Source organism: Oncorhynchus clarkii, chromosome 2, assembly GCF_045791955.1.
Source record: "Oncorhynchus clarkii lewisi isolate Uvic-CL-2024 chromosome 2, UVic_Ocla_1.0, whole genome shotgun sequence".
In the NCBI taxonomy this organism is placed as follows: domain Eukaryota; kingdom Metazoa; phylum Chordata; class Actinopteri; order Salmoniformes; family Salmonidae; genus Oncorhynchus; species Oncorhynchus clarkii.
This window is the reverse complement of record NC_092148.1, coordinates 9,746,211-9,764,588: the sequence shown is the minus strand read 5'-3', so window position 1 is coordinate 9,764,588 and position 18,378 is coordinate 9,746,211. Positions and strand designations below refer to the sequence as shown.

At 44.3% G+C, this 18,378-nt stretch overlaps 2 protein-coding genes across 4 annotated transcripts in view; one reads left to right on the top strand and one right to left on the bottom strand.

The window, feature by feature from the left end:
* Positions 1 to 377: 377 nt before the first annotated feature.
* Positions 378 to 10,334, bottom strand: LOC139420904 (FAD synthase-like). 2 transcript variants are annotated; one of them, XM_071171322.1, is made up of 10 exons: positions 10,280 to 10,334; positions 8,868 to 9,114; positions 8,350 to 8,727; positions 4,213 to 4,326; positions 3,667 to 3,934; positions 3,390 to 3,537; positions 3,139 to 3,237; positions 2,159 to 2,348; positions 1,006 to 1,079; positions 378 to 903 (listed from the first exon to the last, which is right to left on the bottom strand). In XM_071171322.1, exons 2-10 carry the CDS (start codon positions 9,045 to 9,047, stop codon positions 768 to 770), a joined length of 1,587 nt encoding a protein of 528 aa, XP_071027423.1. In that variant the 5' UTR covers positions 9,048 to 9,114; positions 10,280 to 10,334; the 3' UTR covers positions 378 to 767. The 2 variants fall into 2 exon arrangements, with proteins under 2 accessions (XP_071027423.1, XP_071027430.1); XM_071171329.1 differs by having other exon boundaries at positions 8,868 to 9,086; positions 10,280 to 10,296.
* Positions 10,335 to 11,401: 1,067 nt separating this feature from the next.
* Positions 11,402 to 18,378, top strand: part of LOC139420890 (SHC-transforming protein 1-like) — a 31,407-nt gene continuing 24,430 nt past the window's right edge. Inside the window, exon 1 of one of the 2 annotated variants that reach the window (XM_071171309.1) lies at positions 11,402 to 11,703. The gene's annotated coding sequence lies outside the window, so the exon portion shown is untranslated. The remainder of the gene's footprint in view (positions 11,704 to 18,378) is intronic. The other variant, XM_071171300.1, reaches the window with a different exon arrangement.

The window sequence follows — 18,378 nt, the reverse complement described above, 5'->3', positions numbered from 1 at the left end:
GTTAAACCCAGCAACGTTGCAGTTCTTTTCACACAACAGTTTCCTGTGTATCAAAAATGGTCCACCACCCAAAGGACAGCCAGCCAACTTAACACAACTGTGGGAAGCATTGAAGTCAACATGGCCAGTATCCTTGTGGAACGCTTGACACCTTGTAAAGTCCATGCCCCAACGAATTGCAGCTGATCTGAGGGAAAATGGTGGTGCAACTCAATATTAGGAAGGTGTTCCTAATGTTTTGTAGGCTCAGCGTAGATTAAAAGACATAGCTTGTCGTGTAAAATCGTGAACATTGTTAAAAATGTACAACAGTAATTACTCTCCCTCCCCCTTTCTCATCTGCACCTTCAATCTCTTGCCAATAATTAATCAATAAGTAAACTTGACAGATTTATATTTTATTACAAACCATGTAAATCCATATCATTAGATTCTAAGCCACTCAGACATACACACATACACATTTTCCACTCAAACACACACCTTTCCTTCAAAATTCACTCATTCTGCGATCAGTCTCTGGTTCTTTTGTCTGTTCCACTTTCCTCAATCTGTTTCCTCTTTCTTTCACTCTCCTCTTCCTTCCTTCCTCCCCTCTTCTCTTCAGAAGTTGCCTGTATGTTCAGTTTTGTCTAATGGTTAAGGTTGGGATTTGAGCAGGATATGCTGATCCTAGGTCTGTCCCTACAAGCATCTCTTACCTGGAGCCCTAAACAGGACGGGCGGATAAAAGATCAGGACATGACGTTACAAACAAGGAAGACACATCATTCACGTGAGTCGCGCTCCATTTCCTCATTCTCCAAGTGGTGGGCAGGTCTATAGCGGCTCACGCCCCTCCCATCCACCACTTGGAGGGCGGGGTTTCGGCAGGTGTTGTCCATGCTGCCCAATGAGGTGTACCTGTCAGGAGACGGACAGAGGACTCAGTCAGAGACTAGGACGGGGGAGTAGACAGTGAGAGGAAACAGAGGACATGCTTGATTAAGGTGTGTGTCTTCTTACCCTTTATCATATAGAATACAGTAGGGCACATATAGAGTCCTCAGGAATGACCAGATATCATGATACGTCCAGTCCTGATGGAGACAGAGAGAGAGGGAGGGAGAGAAACCAAGAAAGAAGGGGGAGAGAGAGACAGAGAGAGAAGGAAAATGAGAGGGAGGAAGAGAGAGCATGAGAGCACGATCTTCGTGTCTGGGTTGGCGCCCCCCCTTGGGTTGTGCCGTGGCGGAGATCTTTGTGGGCTATACTCGGCCTTGTCTCAGGATGGTAAGTTGGTGGTTGAAGATATCCCTCTAGTGGTGTGGGGGCTGTGCTTTGGCAAAGTGGGTGGGGTTATATCCTTCTTGTTTGGCCCTGTCCGGGGGTATCATCGGATGGGGCCACAGTGTCTCCTGACCCCTCCTGTCTCAGCCTCCAGTATTTATGTTTAAGTTTGTGTCAGTTTGTTATATCTGGAGTACTTTTCCTGTCTTATCTGGTGTCCTGTGTGAATTTAAGTATGCTCTCTCTAATTCTATCTCTCTCGGAGGACCTGAGCCCTAGGACCAAGCCTCAGGACTACCTGGCATGATAACTACTTGCTGTCCCCAGTCCACCTGGCCGTGCTGCTGCTCCAGTTTCAATTGTTCTGCCTGCGGCTATGGAGCCCTGACCTGTTCACCGGACGTGCTACCTGTCCCAGTCCTGCTGTTTTCAACTCTGTAGAGACAGCAGGAGTGGTAGAGATACTCTTAATGATCGGCTATGAAAAGCCAACTGACATTTACTCCTGAGGTGCTGACTTGCTGCACCCTCGACAACTACTGTGATTATTATTATTTGATCCTGCTGGTCATTTATGAACATTTGAACATCTTGGCCATGTTCTGTTATAATCTCCACCCGGCACAGCCAGAAGAGAACTGGCCACCCCTCATAGCCTGGTTCCTTCCTAGGTTTTGGCCTTTCTAGGGAGTTTTTCCTAGCCACCGTGCTTCTACACCTGCATTGCTTGCTGTTTGGCGTTTTAGGCTGGGTTTCTGTACAGCACTTTGAGATATCAGCTGATATAAGAAGGGCTTTATAAATACACTTCTAATTTAAAAAAAAATCTAAATCAAATGTATCACACACACACCCTCAGAAAGGGAACATTGCAAGCATCATGTCTCACCAGCAGGGGGTTGACCCTCATGTAGTCCGGCCATCCAGGGTCAGTGAGACACATGGGTGTGAGTGTGTGTGAGTAGGGGTCACTCCTCCTGGTGCCCATACACACAGCTCTCAGCTCCGGCCTCCTCTCCTGTACCTCACTCAATGCCTGCCGAATACTGCCCTCCACTGAGAAAATCTCCAGGTCATATCTATGGGACACAGGATGGAGCTCTGCTAAATAGTGAGCCAAAGTCTCTGTATAATAATACTGTAATACATTTTATTATCAGAGTTTTGCTCAAACGCAAAAGATGCAATGCAGATCAAGCTACAACCATACACAGACCTGTTGGGGACAGAAAAAAAGTACATACAGTGGAGCAAAAAAGTATTTAGTCAGCCACCAATTGTGCAAGTTCTCCCACTTAAAAAGATGAGAGAGGCCTGTACTTTTCATCATAGGTACACTTCAACTATGACAGACAAAATGAAAAAAAAAAAAATCCAGAAAATCACATTGTAGGATTCTTAATTTATTTATTTGCAAATTATGGTGGAAAATAAGCCCCAAAACATCACTGCTCTAGAGGAGATCTGCATGAAGGAATGGGCCAAAATACCAGCAACAGTGTGTGAAAACCTTGTGAAGACTTACAGAAAACGTTTGACCTCTGTCATTGCCAACAAAGGGTATATAACAAAGTATTGAGAAACTTTTGTTATTGACCAAATACTTATTTTCCACCATAATTTGCAAATAAATTCATAAAAAATCCTACAATGTGATTTTCTGGATTTTTTTCTTCTCATTTTGTCTGTCATACTTGAAGTGTACCCATGATGAAAATTACAGGCCTCATCTTTTTAAGTGGGAGAACTTGCACAATTGGTGGCTGACTAAATACTTTTGCCCCACTGTAGCTAACAGAGGTGCAGTATATAGGGATTGAGGAAACGACCTAGCGATGCTAACGCTAACTACAGAGACCGATAGCTTACCTCTTTATTGTGTCCTGGAGGAATCTCTCCATCTCTGGGAAGGGAGAGACGATGCGAATGTACAGAGCCTTTACCTTGTCCTTACCCTCCGGATACCGCCTGCGAGGGAGGGGGAGAGAGAGAATAAATACGAGGTAGATTTTCCCAGTAAACAATCAATTCAGACAGGAGAACACAATATGGGTTAAAAGTCACATATCGTCTCATTCCTTCATTCTGTGTTGACAGAAAACTGTCTTTCTCTCTCTCACCGTTTCAGTGCAGCGTAATATAGATGTAGAAGAGCAGTGCAGTCTTTGCCTCCATTGAAGCCCACACAGATCTCCCCTGCCGAATACTGATCCAGAGCAGTCTCTATGGTCTTCAGAGAGTTTGCCACTTTATCACCCAGTGGTGTGCCTATGGGAGATGGAGTTCATACAGACAGTTTGAATCATGGGAAATGTTGTCACTGTCATTTTTTATGGGTACTCTACCTGTCCCTCCCTCCACCACCCCTCCCTCCTTTGGTCTCTCACACACACACACCGCTGTTGGCCAGTGTGTAGACCTCCTCAGTAGCGATGGACACAGGGTCCGTGACCAGGGGAACCACACTGCCTTTGGGCATCTCCTCCAGCAGCTGAGCCCGGGCCTTCTCCACCTCCTCAGAGCTGTCTGAATCCAGCACCAGCCTGACCCGGTGGTAGTTACTGAGCCAGTCAGGGTAGGAGCCCAGAGCCACCCTCTTCCCCCAGCCCGCCTGCAGGCGGGTCAGCACCGGGGCGATCAACGCCTCGTCTGCATCCACAAACACCTACAACACAACACGGGGAATACATAACATTATAGTAGGCATCCATTGCAGCAGTGGTCCTGTGCAGGCTTTGCTCCAGCCCAGCACAAACACAGCTGATTCAGCTCATCAAGGTCTTGATGATTAGTCCATAACTTGAGTCAGATGTGTTAAATCTGAGATGGAACACAAGCCTGCACACCCTGTGGGTCTCCAGGTCCAGGAGTGAAGCGACGTTTGTCTGTTGAAAACGTCCTGTCAACTGTATTGTAGTGGAGTCAGACGGTTGGTCACCTCACCTCTCGTGTGTGGAAGGTGGTCCCTGAGCCAGCGAACAGGTGCTCCAGACCGTTGAAGGCTCTCTCCAACAGAGACGGGATCCCAGGGAAGATGTAGACGTTACGCACACTCACCTGGGAATGTCAGAGACGGAGTCAGAACCACGACCAGCATGACATCAAGCATCTCCAGACTCTTAAAGCCGGTGGCTCCAAAGCACTCATATTTCCTATCATTAAAATATATTTTACCTGGTTTCAGACACTGACCATCAGGTAGAATGTTCATGTTTTCTACATGATATCATGTTATACTACAGCGTTGAAGTATACTCATTTCTGATTGGCTAAAAGGGCATTATAGAATGACGTTAAAACCAGATAACTGGACAGTTGGAAAAGATATCGGGACGCCTTGCAATCATGAAAATTGTAAACGCAGGTCCAACGGGGATTAAAAACGTATCTAGCTAGCGTCTATTTGTTTTTGCAGAGACATGTTTTGGAGCATCTGATGATCTAACGTGGTGAGTGATGAACATGAATCTCTCTGGACAATACCAATGTTCCCTCTAAACTGTGCGTGTGCACAGGCGTGACACAGTAGAAATATCAGCCTGCAAAGAAAAGCACGAGATTGAATTTCACTTAACTTTCCAGTTTTTCCCCCTTAGTTAACACTATGAACTGTGGGAATTGTGATCGAATCAACACAATATTAGCCACTTTCAATGCAACCTACTTAGTATCCTAAACTAACTATGCAAGGGATTTTTTGGTAGGCAGAACGCATCGGAGAAGGATTCTGTTCAGCCCTTACTCTTCACAGACAGGTGCGGCATAACCAATCAGAGCAGCAGTAGCCTACATGCAAATAGACCATTGCCATATATGGATCTGTACAAAAGTTGAAGAACATACGCACATCCAGGTACTTTTCGCAGGTGAATTTATGGAAAGCGCTGCACACTGCTCCCAAACTGTTTCACTAAGTGACGTCACTGAGTACTGCCCATATATATATATATATATATATACTGCTCAAAAAAATAAAGGGAACACTTAAACAACACAATGTAACTCCAAGTCAATCACACTTCTGTGAAATCAAACTGTCCACTTAGGAAGCAACACTGATTGACAATAAATCTCACATGCTGTTGTGCAAATGGAATAGACAACAGGTGGAAATTATTGGCAATTAGCAAGACACTGCCAATAAAGGAGTGGTTCTGCAGGTGGTGACCACAGACCCCTTCTCAGTTCCTATGCTTCCTGGCTGATGTTTTGGTCACTTTTGAATGCTGGCGGTGCTTTCACTCTAGTGGTAGCATGGGACGGAGTCTACAACCCACACAAGTGGCTCAGGTAGTGCAGCTCATCCAGGATGGCACATCAATGCGAGCTGTGGCAAGAAGGTTTGCTGTGTCTGTCAGCGTAGTGTCCAGAGCATGGAGGCGCTACCAGGAGACAGGCCAGTACATCAGGAGACGTGGAGGAGGCCGTAGGAGGGCAACCCAGCAGCAGGACCGCTACCTCCGCCTTTGTGCAAGGAGGAGCATTGCCAGAGCCCTGCAAAATGACCTCCAGCAGGCCACAAATGTGCATGTGTCTGCTCAAACGGTCAGAAACAGACTCCATGAGGGTGGTATGAGGGCCTGACGTCCACAGGTGGGGGTTGTGCTTACAGCCCAACACTGTGCAGGATGTTTGGCATTTGCCAGAGAACACCAAGATTGGCAAATTCGCCACTGGCGCCCTGTGCTCTTCACAGATGAAAGCAGGTTCACACTGAGCACATGTGACAGACGTGAGAGTCTGGAGACGCCGTGGAGAACGTTCTGCTGCCTGCAACATCCTCCAGCATGACCGGTTTGGCGGTGGGTCAGTCATGGTGTGGGGTGGCATTTATTTGGGGCACCACACAGCCCTCCATGTTCTCTGCATGATTTCCTGCTAAGAGCCCGGATCTCAATCCCATTGAGCACGTCTGGGACCTGTTGGATCGAAGGGTGAGGGCAAGGGCCATTCCCCCCAGAAATGTCCAGGAACTTGCAGGTGCCTTGAAGGAAGAGTGGGGTAACATCTCACAGCAAGAACTGGCAAATCTGGTGCAGTCCATCAAGAGGAGATGCACTGCAGCACTTAATGCAGCTGGTGGCCACACCAGATACTGACTGTTACTTTTGATTTTGACCCCCCCCTTTGTTCAGGGACACATTTTTCCATTTCTGTTAGTCACATGTCTGTGGAACTTGTTCAGTTTGTCTCAGTTGTTGAATCTTGTTATGTTCAAACAAATATTTACACGTTAAGTTTGCTGATATATATAAAAATAATGGCCCCTCCACCCCCACCTGGGACGCCCGATGAAGGGTCGAAACGTTATAAATAAAATGACCTGGGAGCAGCAGTGTGCGGCGTTATCCTTTTTGTTTTCCATATATGGATCTGTGCCATTCACTTTGAACTGGACTGGTTACAGCATAAGCAGTCGTGAGTCGATGAGCTTGTTTTGAGATCAAAAGTGTGAGCTGCCTTTAGCCACTTGTGCACATTTGTTCATATTCTCTGCTAGTTAGTGAGTTATTAGTCCAGTTATAGATCATTTGTAGTCAGCAATGGGGGAGTGGTTGTTTTCTACATGAGCACAAAATGTGTACATGTCTAGCCATCTTTGAGATGCAAGTCAGGTAAAGAGCTTTTTTTGTCTTATAAGGGGCAGTGTTGTTTTTTGGGACAGGCTTGAGTAAGATAATTAGCCAATAGGCAGATTGTAGCATAATTTCTCTGTAATAATGGTATGGGAATAATAATGCTTTTTATTTTGTGAAGTGGTTTCTTGCATCAAACAACATTTTCAGTCACCTCGTCTGAAGGACAAGTGGATAAAAAGGTTAATGTCAAGCCCTGCAGGTTTTTTCACAAGTCTCATGGAATGTAGGCCTACATTGAACACCACACATCGGCTGCTACTGTAAGCTGACGATGGAACAGCTATTTCCATGTTAAAATGTTATGGGATGCATTTTCTCCATTGTTTTTGGGTGGTAGGCCACTCTGGTAGGTCAAATAGGCACAGTAGCCTACTTGACCACAGTCTGAAAACTGTATCTTAAAGCGGGTACAGCCTCAGTAAATGTGCGCTGGAAGTTGCACAGAATTTTCACAACATTCAAGTTTGCGCTCAGCAGACCTGAAATTTGCTGAGTGCCAAATTGTTTTGAGGGAACATTGGGCCCTACTTTTGCAGTGGCACCATGCTGTCAAATCCTGCCACATAATTCTAGTTTGCCCAGCTTTTTTCAGACCATTTTTTTCCCCCATTTGGTTGTCATATTGGCAGGTTTGCTAGCAACAAACTATTTAGCTAGCTTCTAGCCTAGTGTTTGATATGCAATGTGATCTCCTCGTAATGAACAGTGTAGACTGTCCTGACGAGAAGGCAAACTTTTCTATCTATACCAGGCAAAATCGGGCATTATCAGCTCATTGTTATCGATTTATTCAAATGAATGTCAATAGAAAACATCTACTTTGCTGTTAATCTTGCTGAAGAGTTTGACTGTGTTAGCCATAGCTAGCTGGCTAGCTTGCAAGCAAGGGATAAGAATGTTGGCAGTGCGCATGGCAACGGGACAAAGAACAAACGACTGGGTCACGTCCATAAATATCGAACTAATCATAATGAACCACTGGGTCGAGTCTTTGGCAACCAAAATATGAGTATGAATTTGCTTATATGAGTGAAAATATCAATGGATTTTATTTTATTTTCTACCGGTAAATGTGTGCTTAGTATTGTTTTCTTTGGCAAATGTAGTATAAATGAATGCAACAAAATAAACGTTGCTGTTATTCGGCTGCAGAGGTCGGGACTGTGTTGCTGTAGCTAGTTGGCGCCGCCTGCCACTCTGCCGTCCGTTGTTTCCAAGGTAATGTACAGAACGTGGGTGTTTATCCCTTACATGTTAAAGGAGTCAGATGATGCATTTTACATCATAATGATGATGTGGCAAGTGACGCTTTACTTCTTGAAAGTCCAATATCTTGACTTGACTGCTAACATTCAAAACATTTAGGGACTGTATCAACAGTGGACTAATGAGAAAGAAAATACCAAAACATATTTTTGTTTAACAGTAGTCAGCCACTGACCAGTGGGTAGCGTAGTGGCTTTCCAGTTTGAGGGTCAGTGCCGTAGTTAAGCTTGGCCGAGCGAGGGACCATGGCTAGCTTCATGGCTGCATTCTCCCTATCCACCACCCCAAAGAACTCCTCCACCAAACGGGTCAGCTCCGGGTGGGCATGCAGTTCCTCCTCGAACGCCAAGGCAACACTCTCGAAGGTGACGTCGTCGTGGGTGGGGCCTATTCCCCCAGAGGTGAGCAGGTGTGTGTACTGTGGGGCCAGGAGGGCCACCTCCTTAGAGATGACCTCCTGCTGGTCAGGGATTACTGTGACACGCTGGACACACACTCCCAGCTTCCTCAGCGCTCGCGACAGGAAGGCACTGTTAGTGTCCACAGTGTGACCCTGAGAGAGAGTGGGTGGGTAGAGGGAGGGAGAGACTCTTTAGATTAGCTAATTCCTAAGAGATAGGGACTTCGGGAGGAGGTTGTTGTCAGAGATCAGGCATATTCCACTCAGTACCAAGCCCCCATCTCCAGTATCACCTTGAGTATCTCGTCCCCGATGATGAGGATGGCTGCTGTGACAGCCCCCCCCTTCTGTTGACAGGAGGTACCGCAGCTCTGGTGATTCTGGGCCATGGTTACAGTGGTGACCTGGACCTGGGCGGCCACTCTCCTCACATGCACCGCTGCTCTACTCAGCCTGGACACAGCCTGCAGCATCCAGGCCTGAGACAGAAAGAGTGGGGGAAAGAGAACCAACTAGAGAGGGAGGCAGGGAAGGAGATGGCTATGGAGGAGTAGAGGAGAGGGAGAAATGGGGGAATGGACAGCAATAAGTTTGTCATCATATTTACATAAGGCAGGGAGGGTAAACCAGGGGAGGAGTGTTACATACACAGGATTTCACCATAAATGATTGTCCAGTTAGCTACCTATTCTATTTGAAATCCAAGCATTAACTTGAAGTTATGGTGGCTCAAATGTGTTGCTGTCTAAGTTCAAGATACATGTCTGCTGTAGTTATAAGCCACCTGCCTATCTAGTGGCAGCCCTCATTCTCCACTTGTTCTGCCAGTCACATTATGTTAAAGGTCTCCAAAGCACACATATCCCTGGGTCGCTCCTCTTTTCAGTTTGCTGCAGCTGGTGACTGGAACGAGCTGCAACAAACACTCAAACTGGACAGTTTTATCTCAATCTCTTCATTCAAAGACTCAATCATGGACACACTTACTGACAGTTGTGGCTGCCTTGTATGATGTATTGTTGTCTCTACCTTCTTGACCTTTGTGCTGTTGACTTTGACCAATAATGTTTGTACAGTGTTTTTGTGCTGCTACCATTGTGTTGCTACTGTACCATGCTGTGTTGTCATGTTTTGCTGCCTTGTTATGTTGTCGTCTTAGGTCTCTCTTTATGTAGTGTTGTGTCTCTTGTTGTGATGTGCGTTTTGTCCTTTATTTATATTGGATTTATTTGTTTAATCCCAGGTCCCCGTCCCCACAGGAGTAGGCCGTCATTGTAAATAACAATTTGTTCTTCACTGACTTACCTAGTTAAATAAAGGCTAAATAAACCAAAGTAAAGGGCGATCTCGCCACGGTCATTCGGCGAGGAACAAGCCAGCCACAACCATTGCATTGGACCAGATACGGAAAAGGAATCGAGACATCCCACTCGCACATATTTTTCAGGTTCATATTAAGTCAACGGAACTATGACAACTGTTTTCAAAGGTAAACGGCCTGCGTAAGATGTCTTAATTTAGCCTACATCATTTGCTAACAGCTAGCTAGTTACCCACTGCGCACATGAGTTTGTATATAACCATGATCATTAGTTTAATGGCAACGTGATATGCTTTCTACAGATCATAATTTATCTCTGCTGTGACAATAGATAGCAACAATCATGTATTTGATAACCCGTGTAATCAACAGACAAGTGCTTACCCTAAAGTCGCATACGTCCTCGTAATGTATTAGCCGACAAAACTGCATGTCCTTCAAAGACTGGGCGGCTCTGGCGAGCCAATCAAGAGCAATAAATTGCAATCTCTGAATCCAGAAAGCCAATGAGCTGTGAGAAGGCGGGACGAAATGTTACCACGTGTTTGTTTGTGTAGCGGAAGTACAGGGTGTGCAGTGTTGCACTGTCTAGAAGGGATACAACTTTTTTTCGTAGTAGGTTTAGCCTAACGTGAGCAGTAGGTTATGAGAACTAGGTCAAGGTTAGGAAAAGAGTTAGGATTAGCAAAAAATAAATAAAACATACTTTTGACGTCAAATTTCACAACCTGTATCCCTTCTAGACAAGACCCTGATAACATGCACCCAGAGTATGCCTACAATATTATTTTATGATTATAACATTATTATTATATTAGCCTCGACCAAGCAAAAACACGTGTTTTAAGCCTATCTGCAACAGAGTTTACAATTCTTACAATGATTTGTGATAAACCATAACAAAAACAATAAGTAGGCAGTAGAACGTAGATGACTGTCCTTTGTATGTTAATTGGTAGAGCATGGCGCTTGGGTTGTAGGTTCGATTCCCAGGTTGGACCAATACAAAGAAGGATTAAAATATGCACTCACTGCTGTAATTCGCTCTGGGTCGTCTGCTAAATGTAAATGTTTTTATTTTTATTTTCTAATACTGTCAAGAACAAATATTAATATGTGCGCGTGCAAATATGGTATCTACCAGCAGAGGACTCCAGTGAACAGTATTCACTATGCATAAATGACTGGGCTACATGGATATATCTAGACTATAGGCTATTTATCATATTTTACCTATTCAATAAGGGTCTATTCTATTATTGAACATTATTTGGTCTCAGTGATCCAATCATAAACATTATGAACTGCTATTCAGGTTTGTTCTCGTGCTCCTCGGTCAAGAAATGTTGTAGCCTAAAACACAGGCATTACAGTTGCACTATGCAAATAATAATGTGTGATTCAACAAAGACTGTGTCAATGTGGTTTAATGTTAGTTTACTCAGTTATACGGTAGGCTGGTTTGTTATTGTGCGAAGTTATCGTTTTGCGCAATCCCTTTCTTTCAAGGCCGCTCAACCGCGGCCCAGGTGCAGAGAACCACACAAACTGAGTGGCAAATGACGTTACCATTTGTTCGCGGAAGTGGCTTTTTTTGTGTTGGTAGAAAGGAGAGGAAAGGAAGAGAAACTAAAGAAGAAAAGTTTCAGCCCTCTTTCTAAATAAATTCATATGCACACTGTACGACAGCTGGCGTTTTGAACCTTCGCATTCAGCCACTTGTGTAATTTAGTTAGAGGTAGGCCTACGGGACAACAACAGCTTGGAGAAAACAAGAGGCACAAAAGGGACAAGGAGGAAGATAGCTGGTAAGTTCTCCTGACAAAAGTTCAGCACACTTCTCTGGGCATGGTTTGGGATTGAATTTTAAGGGGTGCGTGTTGTAACGTGGTAGAGAGACGTTTTAGGACATTCGAATACTAAAGCAATAACATTGTCTGATTGATTAATATTATTTGCTATAGTCCGATTGTTGGCTGCCTTACTTTTTGTTGTGCCATCAGTTCGATGTTGGCGAAACAATCTTTTGCTGATATCTATTCTAGCAAGACTGCTGAGTTCAGTATAGCCGTACTACGAAAAATGTAAGAATGGTAACATTGCGAAATATAGCCTAGTGATACAAAGTAACTAGCCTAGGCCGAACATTAAACATTGTATCTATTCAACAGAAGTCGCAAACAACCGTGTTGTCACTTTTGGGTGTTTTCAAAATAAAAGTGGTTTGCTGCATAGGCTACTAGAAATAGTCAGTTCTGTAGGCCTGGGTCTCTGGGATATCATTACTTTCCTCACAACAAGTTGTCCAACTCTGACAACAAGTTGTCCAACTCTGTCATTTAAACTGTTCTGGTAACACTTTATAGCCCTACATGAGTACTAATACTGTAACAAGAAAAGTAACCGCATTGTTTGTATTGACGTGTTTACGTACTACTATAGCAATATGGAGTTTTGTTTGTTTTTCTACACGTGGAACAGGAAGTGGCCACTATTCTGCTTATGTAAACGCCACAATACCTTCTATGCAATGGAAACTATGCTACCATTCTTACTATGTAAAAACATGTTACTGCAAGAAAATTACTAAATGAATCCCAGTGTTACCACACAGGTTTAGAGAAACTGAATCTAAAGTCTGACTAAACAGGCTGGTTTTGGCTTTCTGTAAATGCTCTAGTTCTTTTTCAGCGACCTAATCAGAAGTTAGGATTACACAACATTTCTGTGATGTGCAATATAGATCTTTAGCATATTGTCAAGATGGCATTCTCATGGAGATGATTTAATGTTTCAATAGGTCTAGGTTTTATATTGTCATGGAAGTGTAACTATATGTTTCAGACAACAATGATCATTTAAATCATCTGTAACAAGCCCTGACTAAAACAGTGCTCTGTAGTTGGATACGTGCCTTACAGAACATTCAACAACAAGCTGTGATGCTGGGCCCTTCATAAGCCTATGATTCGGGCTGTATTGGTGTGGCCAGATACATAAACACACACAGTTGTTATGGTTACCCACGCCTCAGTCTGTGATGGGATTACTGTTGTTCGACAGCTGGCCTGTTCCTGCGCCCTATACTACGTATGTGGTTTGAGGAGTTAGCGAGGTAACTTTGGTCAACTCTGAGTTCAACTCGGGATAACTGACAGTGGCTCACCTTTTATCCAGGTACATTTCTATGGCAACAAATCCAGAACTAACCTGCACCTGGGCAGGCTTACTCAGGGTTAACTCCATGTATCCTGAATGAAGTGTCACGAGTTAAAGACCAATAAAATCAAGTAAAATGTGTGTATAACTTAATGATTATTATATCGATAGGAGTGGGGGAAAGGTGCTCGTGTATTGATAAGCACACTAAAAAGGCATTAACGATAATAAAATAAAGATGGCCCTTCAACAAGTCTATTTTACACCACAGCCTGCTGAATGTGCAGCATAACTCTTTTCATTTTGCACAAATTAAGACGTGGCACTGACTCGCCCATGGATGGATGTTTCAGCCTTGTCTCAGTGAAAAGTTTGGCGTTCCACCAGACACGTGTGACATGCATGCACAGTTACAAGCCTGCTAGAGTTAGCAGCAGGCATATAAGCAATATCCACTGTTGTAGTATGGATGAAGCCTGAGCTGGAATGTGACTAAAGCTGGCTAGCTTTAGAAAACCCTGAGTAAATCTAAGTTTAATCATAGTATACCACTCTGATGGTTTGGCGACACCCCAGACAGACAGGAGTCAGGGATGGAGTGGATAGAGGTAGGCTTATGTGTCTGAACAGACTGCTTCATAATAAGCCCAGCTCCCATATCACACTCTCCCACACTCCTTAAACTCACTGTCAGTGGGTTATCTCTCTGATGGTGACGAAGAGGAGGAAGGCTTGACTGACTGCTGCATGGGGATAATAAACTCTGAGAGACTGAAATGTCAGTGTTAGAAATGTACATGCACACACACTACCAACTAATCTATTAATCTATCTGTCAATCAAATACATCCTGTTTGACACAGAGCTTCACAATTCACCTCAGACCCTCTCAATCAAACAAGGTCTGCCTAATCTAATGCAGACCCTATCAATCAAAAGCAGAACCAATCAGTCCTGTTTGTGTGATAAGCTTGGCTTGGTGACACCTTTCGTTAACTCCCTTTTGATTTGTCAGACAGGTGTGTGTATCTCTGCTCAAAAATAAGTGTGTGCGAGCGCGTGCACATATGCATGTGTGCACACGTGTGCCAGCCCTTAGTTGCAATTGGCAACAGTCTTGGATTTCACTCAGCGTCAGTTTGTGTATCAATATGAGGCTATGTCTGACATGTAGCTCACTGCCAGAGAAAAAAGCCAAGCAGCTGGCTAGATACTGCTCTGTTTTAGCTGGCAAGATACTGTTTCAGCTGTTGTGAGCAGCAGCTTATCTGCATCAAGAAGAGCTTTTGTTTCCATGGTTTTAAGAACATTCATATGTATGACCTTTGACTTATTTGGGTCCTTCTCTGTAACACTTAATTGTGGACCCAAATAGTTTTCAGTGTGTGTGGAAACACTGTAGGAGCAGATATCTGGGTCTCAGTGTGTGGTTGTCCGTCTCTTACAACGTAGCGGAAGAGATGGTGATGCCTGAGCTCCACTTCCTGCCCTGCAGCCCTGGTCTGTCTCCTACTCACTTCACATAGACACTTAAGACCACATGCTGAGCTGCAGACAGATTCACTCCCACATAGATACATTTAAACTAAAGGCCTACTAGTATTTACTTGATGCACTTAATAACTGTAAGTCGCTTTGCATACAAGTGTCTTCTAAATGGCATATATAATAATCAAGTCCCAAAGTAATCATTATGATACCACTATTCATACATTCATAGACTTTTTATGATACAAAACAGGGATCTTTATCAGGGTTGCACATGCTTCATACTCAGGCCAATAATATACTGGTGCTTCCTGCCGGTCCTGTCAGTCACATTTGGTCAGCAAAGTTAAAGAGGGACATTCCTAATGTCTGATGTTATTAACAGGAGTACTATGAACAGGGAGCAAATGGGACTCCTGTCCACTGAATGGAACCGAATGAAATGAATAGAATGGTTAGCTCCCATACTTCCTGGTCTCCTTTATGATATCTCTGTGCCTAATCCTGTTTTCTGCCATCCTAGGTTCATGGCATTGGGTCTGTGTGGCGTGAACACCTCTGTGTGGGAGGTTTGTGAGGTTAAAAGGGAACTGTTTCAGTCTCACATCCTGCTCTGGCCCAGAGGCTACAGTTTCCAGGGATTTCTTATTGTTTCTCTGTAAAGTGTTACACTCTAAGAGTTCCCTATGGTGTGCAGTCTGTGTAGTGTTACACACTAATAGTTCCCCTGGCTGGCTGAGCCTGTAGTCAGGAGTTCTCTGTCTACCATATCAGTATGTTTGTGAATAAAGTGATACGACTCTGAGTTTCTTCAGTCTTTGTGCTGTTGTCTTGAATTATCCAATTTATTTGGGCCATGAGTTGTGTAGGATAGGCTATGAGTCAGAGCGAGTCTGTATAGATTTGGACAGGACAGACCTGTCCTGTGTCTTGTAAAGTATTGGTCTCCGTTAAGGCCTGTGGTTCTGGACAGTGAGGTGTGTGCGCGTGCGTTTGTGTGTACAGCATTTCTTGGGCCCTGTAGAATTGGTTAATATTCATCAAAGCAGCAACACAGAAGGGAGAGGGACATGGGGAGAATAGATGGAGAGAGACCGATGGGAGATATCTTGTTATTCAGTCAAGTCTAGCAGTCACTGCCCTGAGAATCTTTGGTTTATATATGACAGCTTTGCACGCACTTAGTGAAGACATCAAAACTATGAAATAACACCATTATTCTACAATGTAGAACATAGTAAAAATAAAGAAAATAATGGTTAGGAGTGTCAACTTTTGACTGGTACTGTATATACATTTTTACACCCAGGTTAAAACACTCACCAGACAGATTATTAGGTACACCCATCTAGTACTGGGTCAGACCCCCTTTGCCTCCAGAACAGTCTGAATTCTTTGTGACATTCTACAAGGTGCCGGAAAAGTTCCACAGGGATGTTGGTCCATGTTGGCGTCATGGGCTCACTCAGTTGCTGCAGATTGGACAGTGGTACATACATGCTGTGGACAGCCCGTTCCATCTCATCCTAAACATGTTCTATTGGGTTGAGGTCTGTGGACTGACCAGGCCACAACAATAAACTGAACTGGCTGTCATGTTCCAGGGGATGTTTCCACTCCTCAACTGTCCAGTGTTGGTGATCACGTGCCCACTGGAGCCACTTCTTGTTTTTAGCTGATAGGAGTGGAACCCGGTGTGGTCAGAACAGGAGGCAGGCAGAATGGGAATGTGTGTGTGTTTGAGTATCTGAGAGTAGCTAAGTATGTTAGTAGGCAATAAAACAAACTTTACCTTCAGACTGTCTGTCCCTTTTTAATAGCCAGACAGCGGCACACATTCCAGCAAATAAACACCTGTTTCAAATAAATGGCGTGTCTAAATGTAATTGTTTACGAGTGAACTTCAGTGAGTACAGTAAAGATAAAGGAGAGTCATGGATGAGACAGCAGTGTGGTTTGACATGGTCGGCTCAACTACCGTGGATACAAGAGGTGCAACGAGTGAGACAATGGTGCTGAAACGTGAAATCGGGGGGTGTATGATGGGCAGGCTAGTCTTTGCATGTCTGATCTGCGATGGATTTGTTATTACAATGTTTATACTGGTCACAAACAGTGTGGTAGTCTTTTCAACATTTTATTGAGCAAGACCTGTGTGCCTTAGGAAGTAGACGCCTGGCTGAAATAAAGACCTGTGTGCCTTAGGAAGTAGACGCCTGGCTGAAATAAAGGCCTGTCTCGAATAAGCGGCGGTTGTGTTCAGTGATTAAAGCAAATAAACACCTGGGATATTAATAGAAGTTTTACAGTATTTGGTATTGAAGGATAGAGGAAGGGACAGACTTGGAGAACCTGAGAGGAAAAGAGAACATCAATGAGAGACAGAGCAGACAAAAGGGAAACAGACAAGAGTAAGTGAAGGAAGGAGAGTGGATAGAGAGAATAAAACGAGGATAGGGACAGAGTGAGAATGAAACGAGGAGAGAGGAAGGGAGAGCGAAAAAGAGGGTGAGAGTTTCAGGTTGTTTGCCCCGATCTGTTTGTCTCACATGTAGAACTGTTAACTGGTCTGGTCGGCTGGTTGGCCTGCTGAATGCTGAAAGCCTGGCTAATCTAATGTCCATATGACCCACAAATCACATTGATATACCCTCTATAACCTGACTATTTCTGGACCTGTTCTGTCATATTCACAACACCTGACAGGTTATATGTTGTGCGTGTGTCTACACATATTTGGAAAGGAAAGCTGTTGTCTGGATTTATTTGACTAGTCCCTGTAAGTAATTCCTTTCATTCCACAATGTGTGTCTGAACATGCTCAATACACACACACAACGTCTTTGGTATGATACAAAAACAGCTTGCCTAACGTGTGTGTGTGTACCTTTGCGCTCACCTGAGCAAGGAGGTCACATGACTCTCTCCACAGCTGATCCAGGGAGCAATGCATGCTCCAAGCCAAGTGTTTGTGAGGGAATCATTTAGGAGAACTATGATTTGCTACATGTACAACGCTCAGTGATTGGCTAAGAGTGTGTGTGCTGATGTGCGCTTTGGTGTTTTTAGGGTTACAGACACTCACAGGCAGTCAGTGTTGTCCCATGGAATACATGGTAAGAAATTGAGAGACACACACAGAGGCATATGGGTTGCTGGTTGCGCCTCCCACTGTCAGTATCTCCCTGCTGTAAAGGACATTGTTTATTTGTCTGTCTAAGACATTTAGAGGTGTGTGTGTGTGTGTTACACTGGTGCAGGGCCTGTTGTGGGGTTGCTGGGTGTGCGTTCAACAAGCACAACAATCACTCTGTATACCGCTGTGATCTGTATGGTGAACAGTGTCATCACACTGTGGGTGTGCGTTCAACAATCGCTCTGTATACCGCTGTGATCTGTATGGTGAACGGTGTCATCACACTGTGGGTGTGCGTTCAACAATCGCTCTGTATACCGCTGTGATCTGTATGGTGAACGGTGTCATCACACTGTGGGTGTGCGTTCAACAATCAATCTCTCTGTGGGCAACGCTTTGTAACGCTGAGGTGTTGACGTGGGTTCTGCGCTTCTCTTACGTATTCTGTCTCTCTAGCGGTTCTGCAGTTCTAGGTCTTCTTCTGTGTTTCTGTCTGAATCTCGGTTCTCATCACTGGAAGTTCTCACTTGGTCCACTGATCACTTTGGTTTTCTCTTTTCTTTTTAAGACTTGAAGAATATGTATCTTGACTGCCACATCAAGTGTATTGTTTCTGTTGTTACTGTCCTGTTTGTGAGATAATAACCTGTTCTTTACCAGCGGGGAACTCGTGGTACAGTAGCTGCTTGGCATTGCCAGG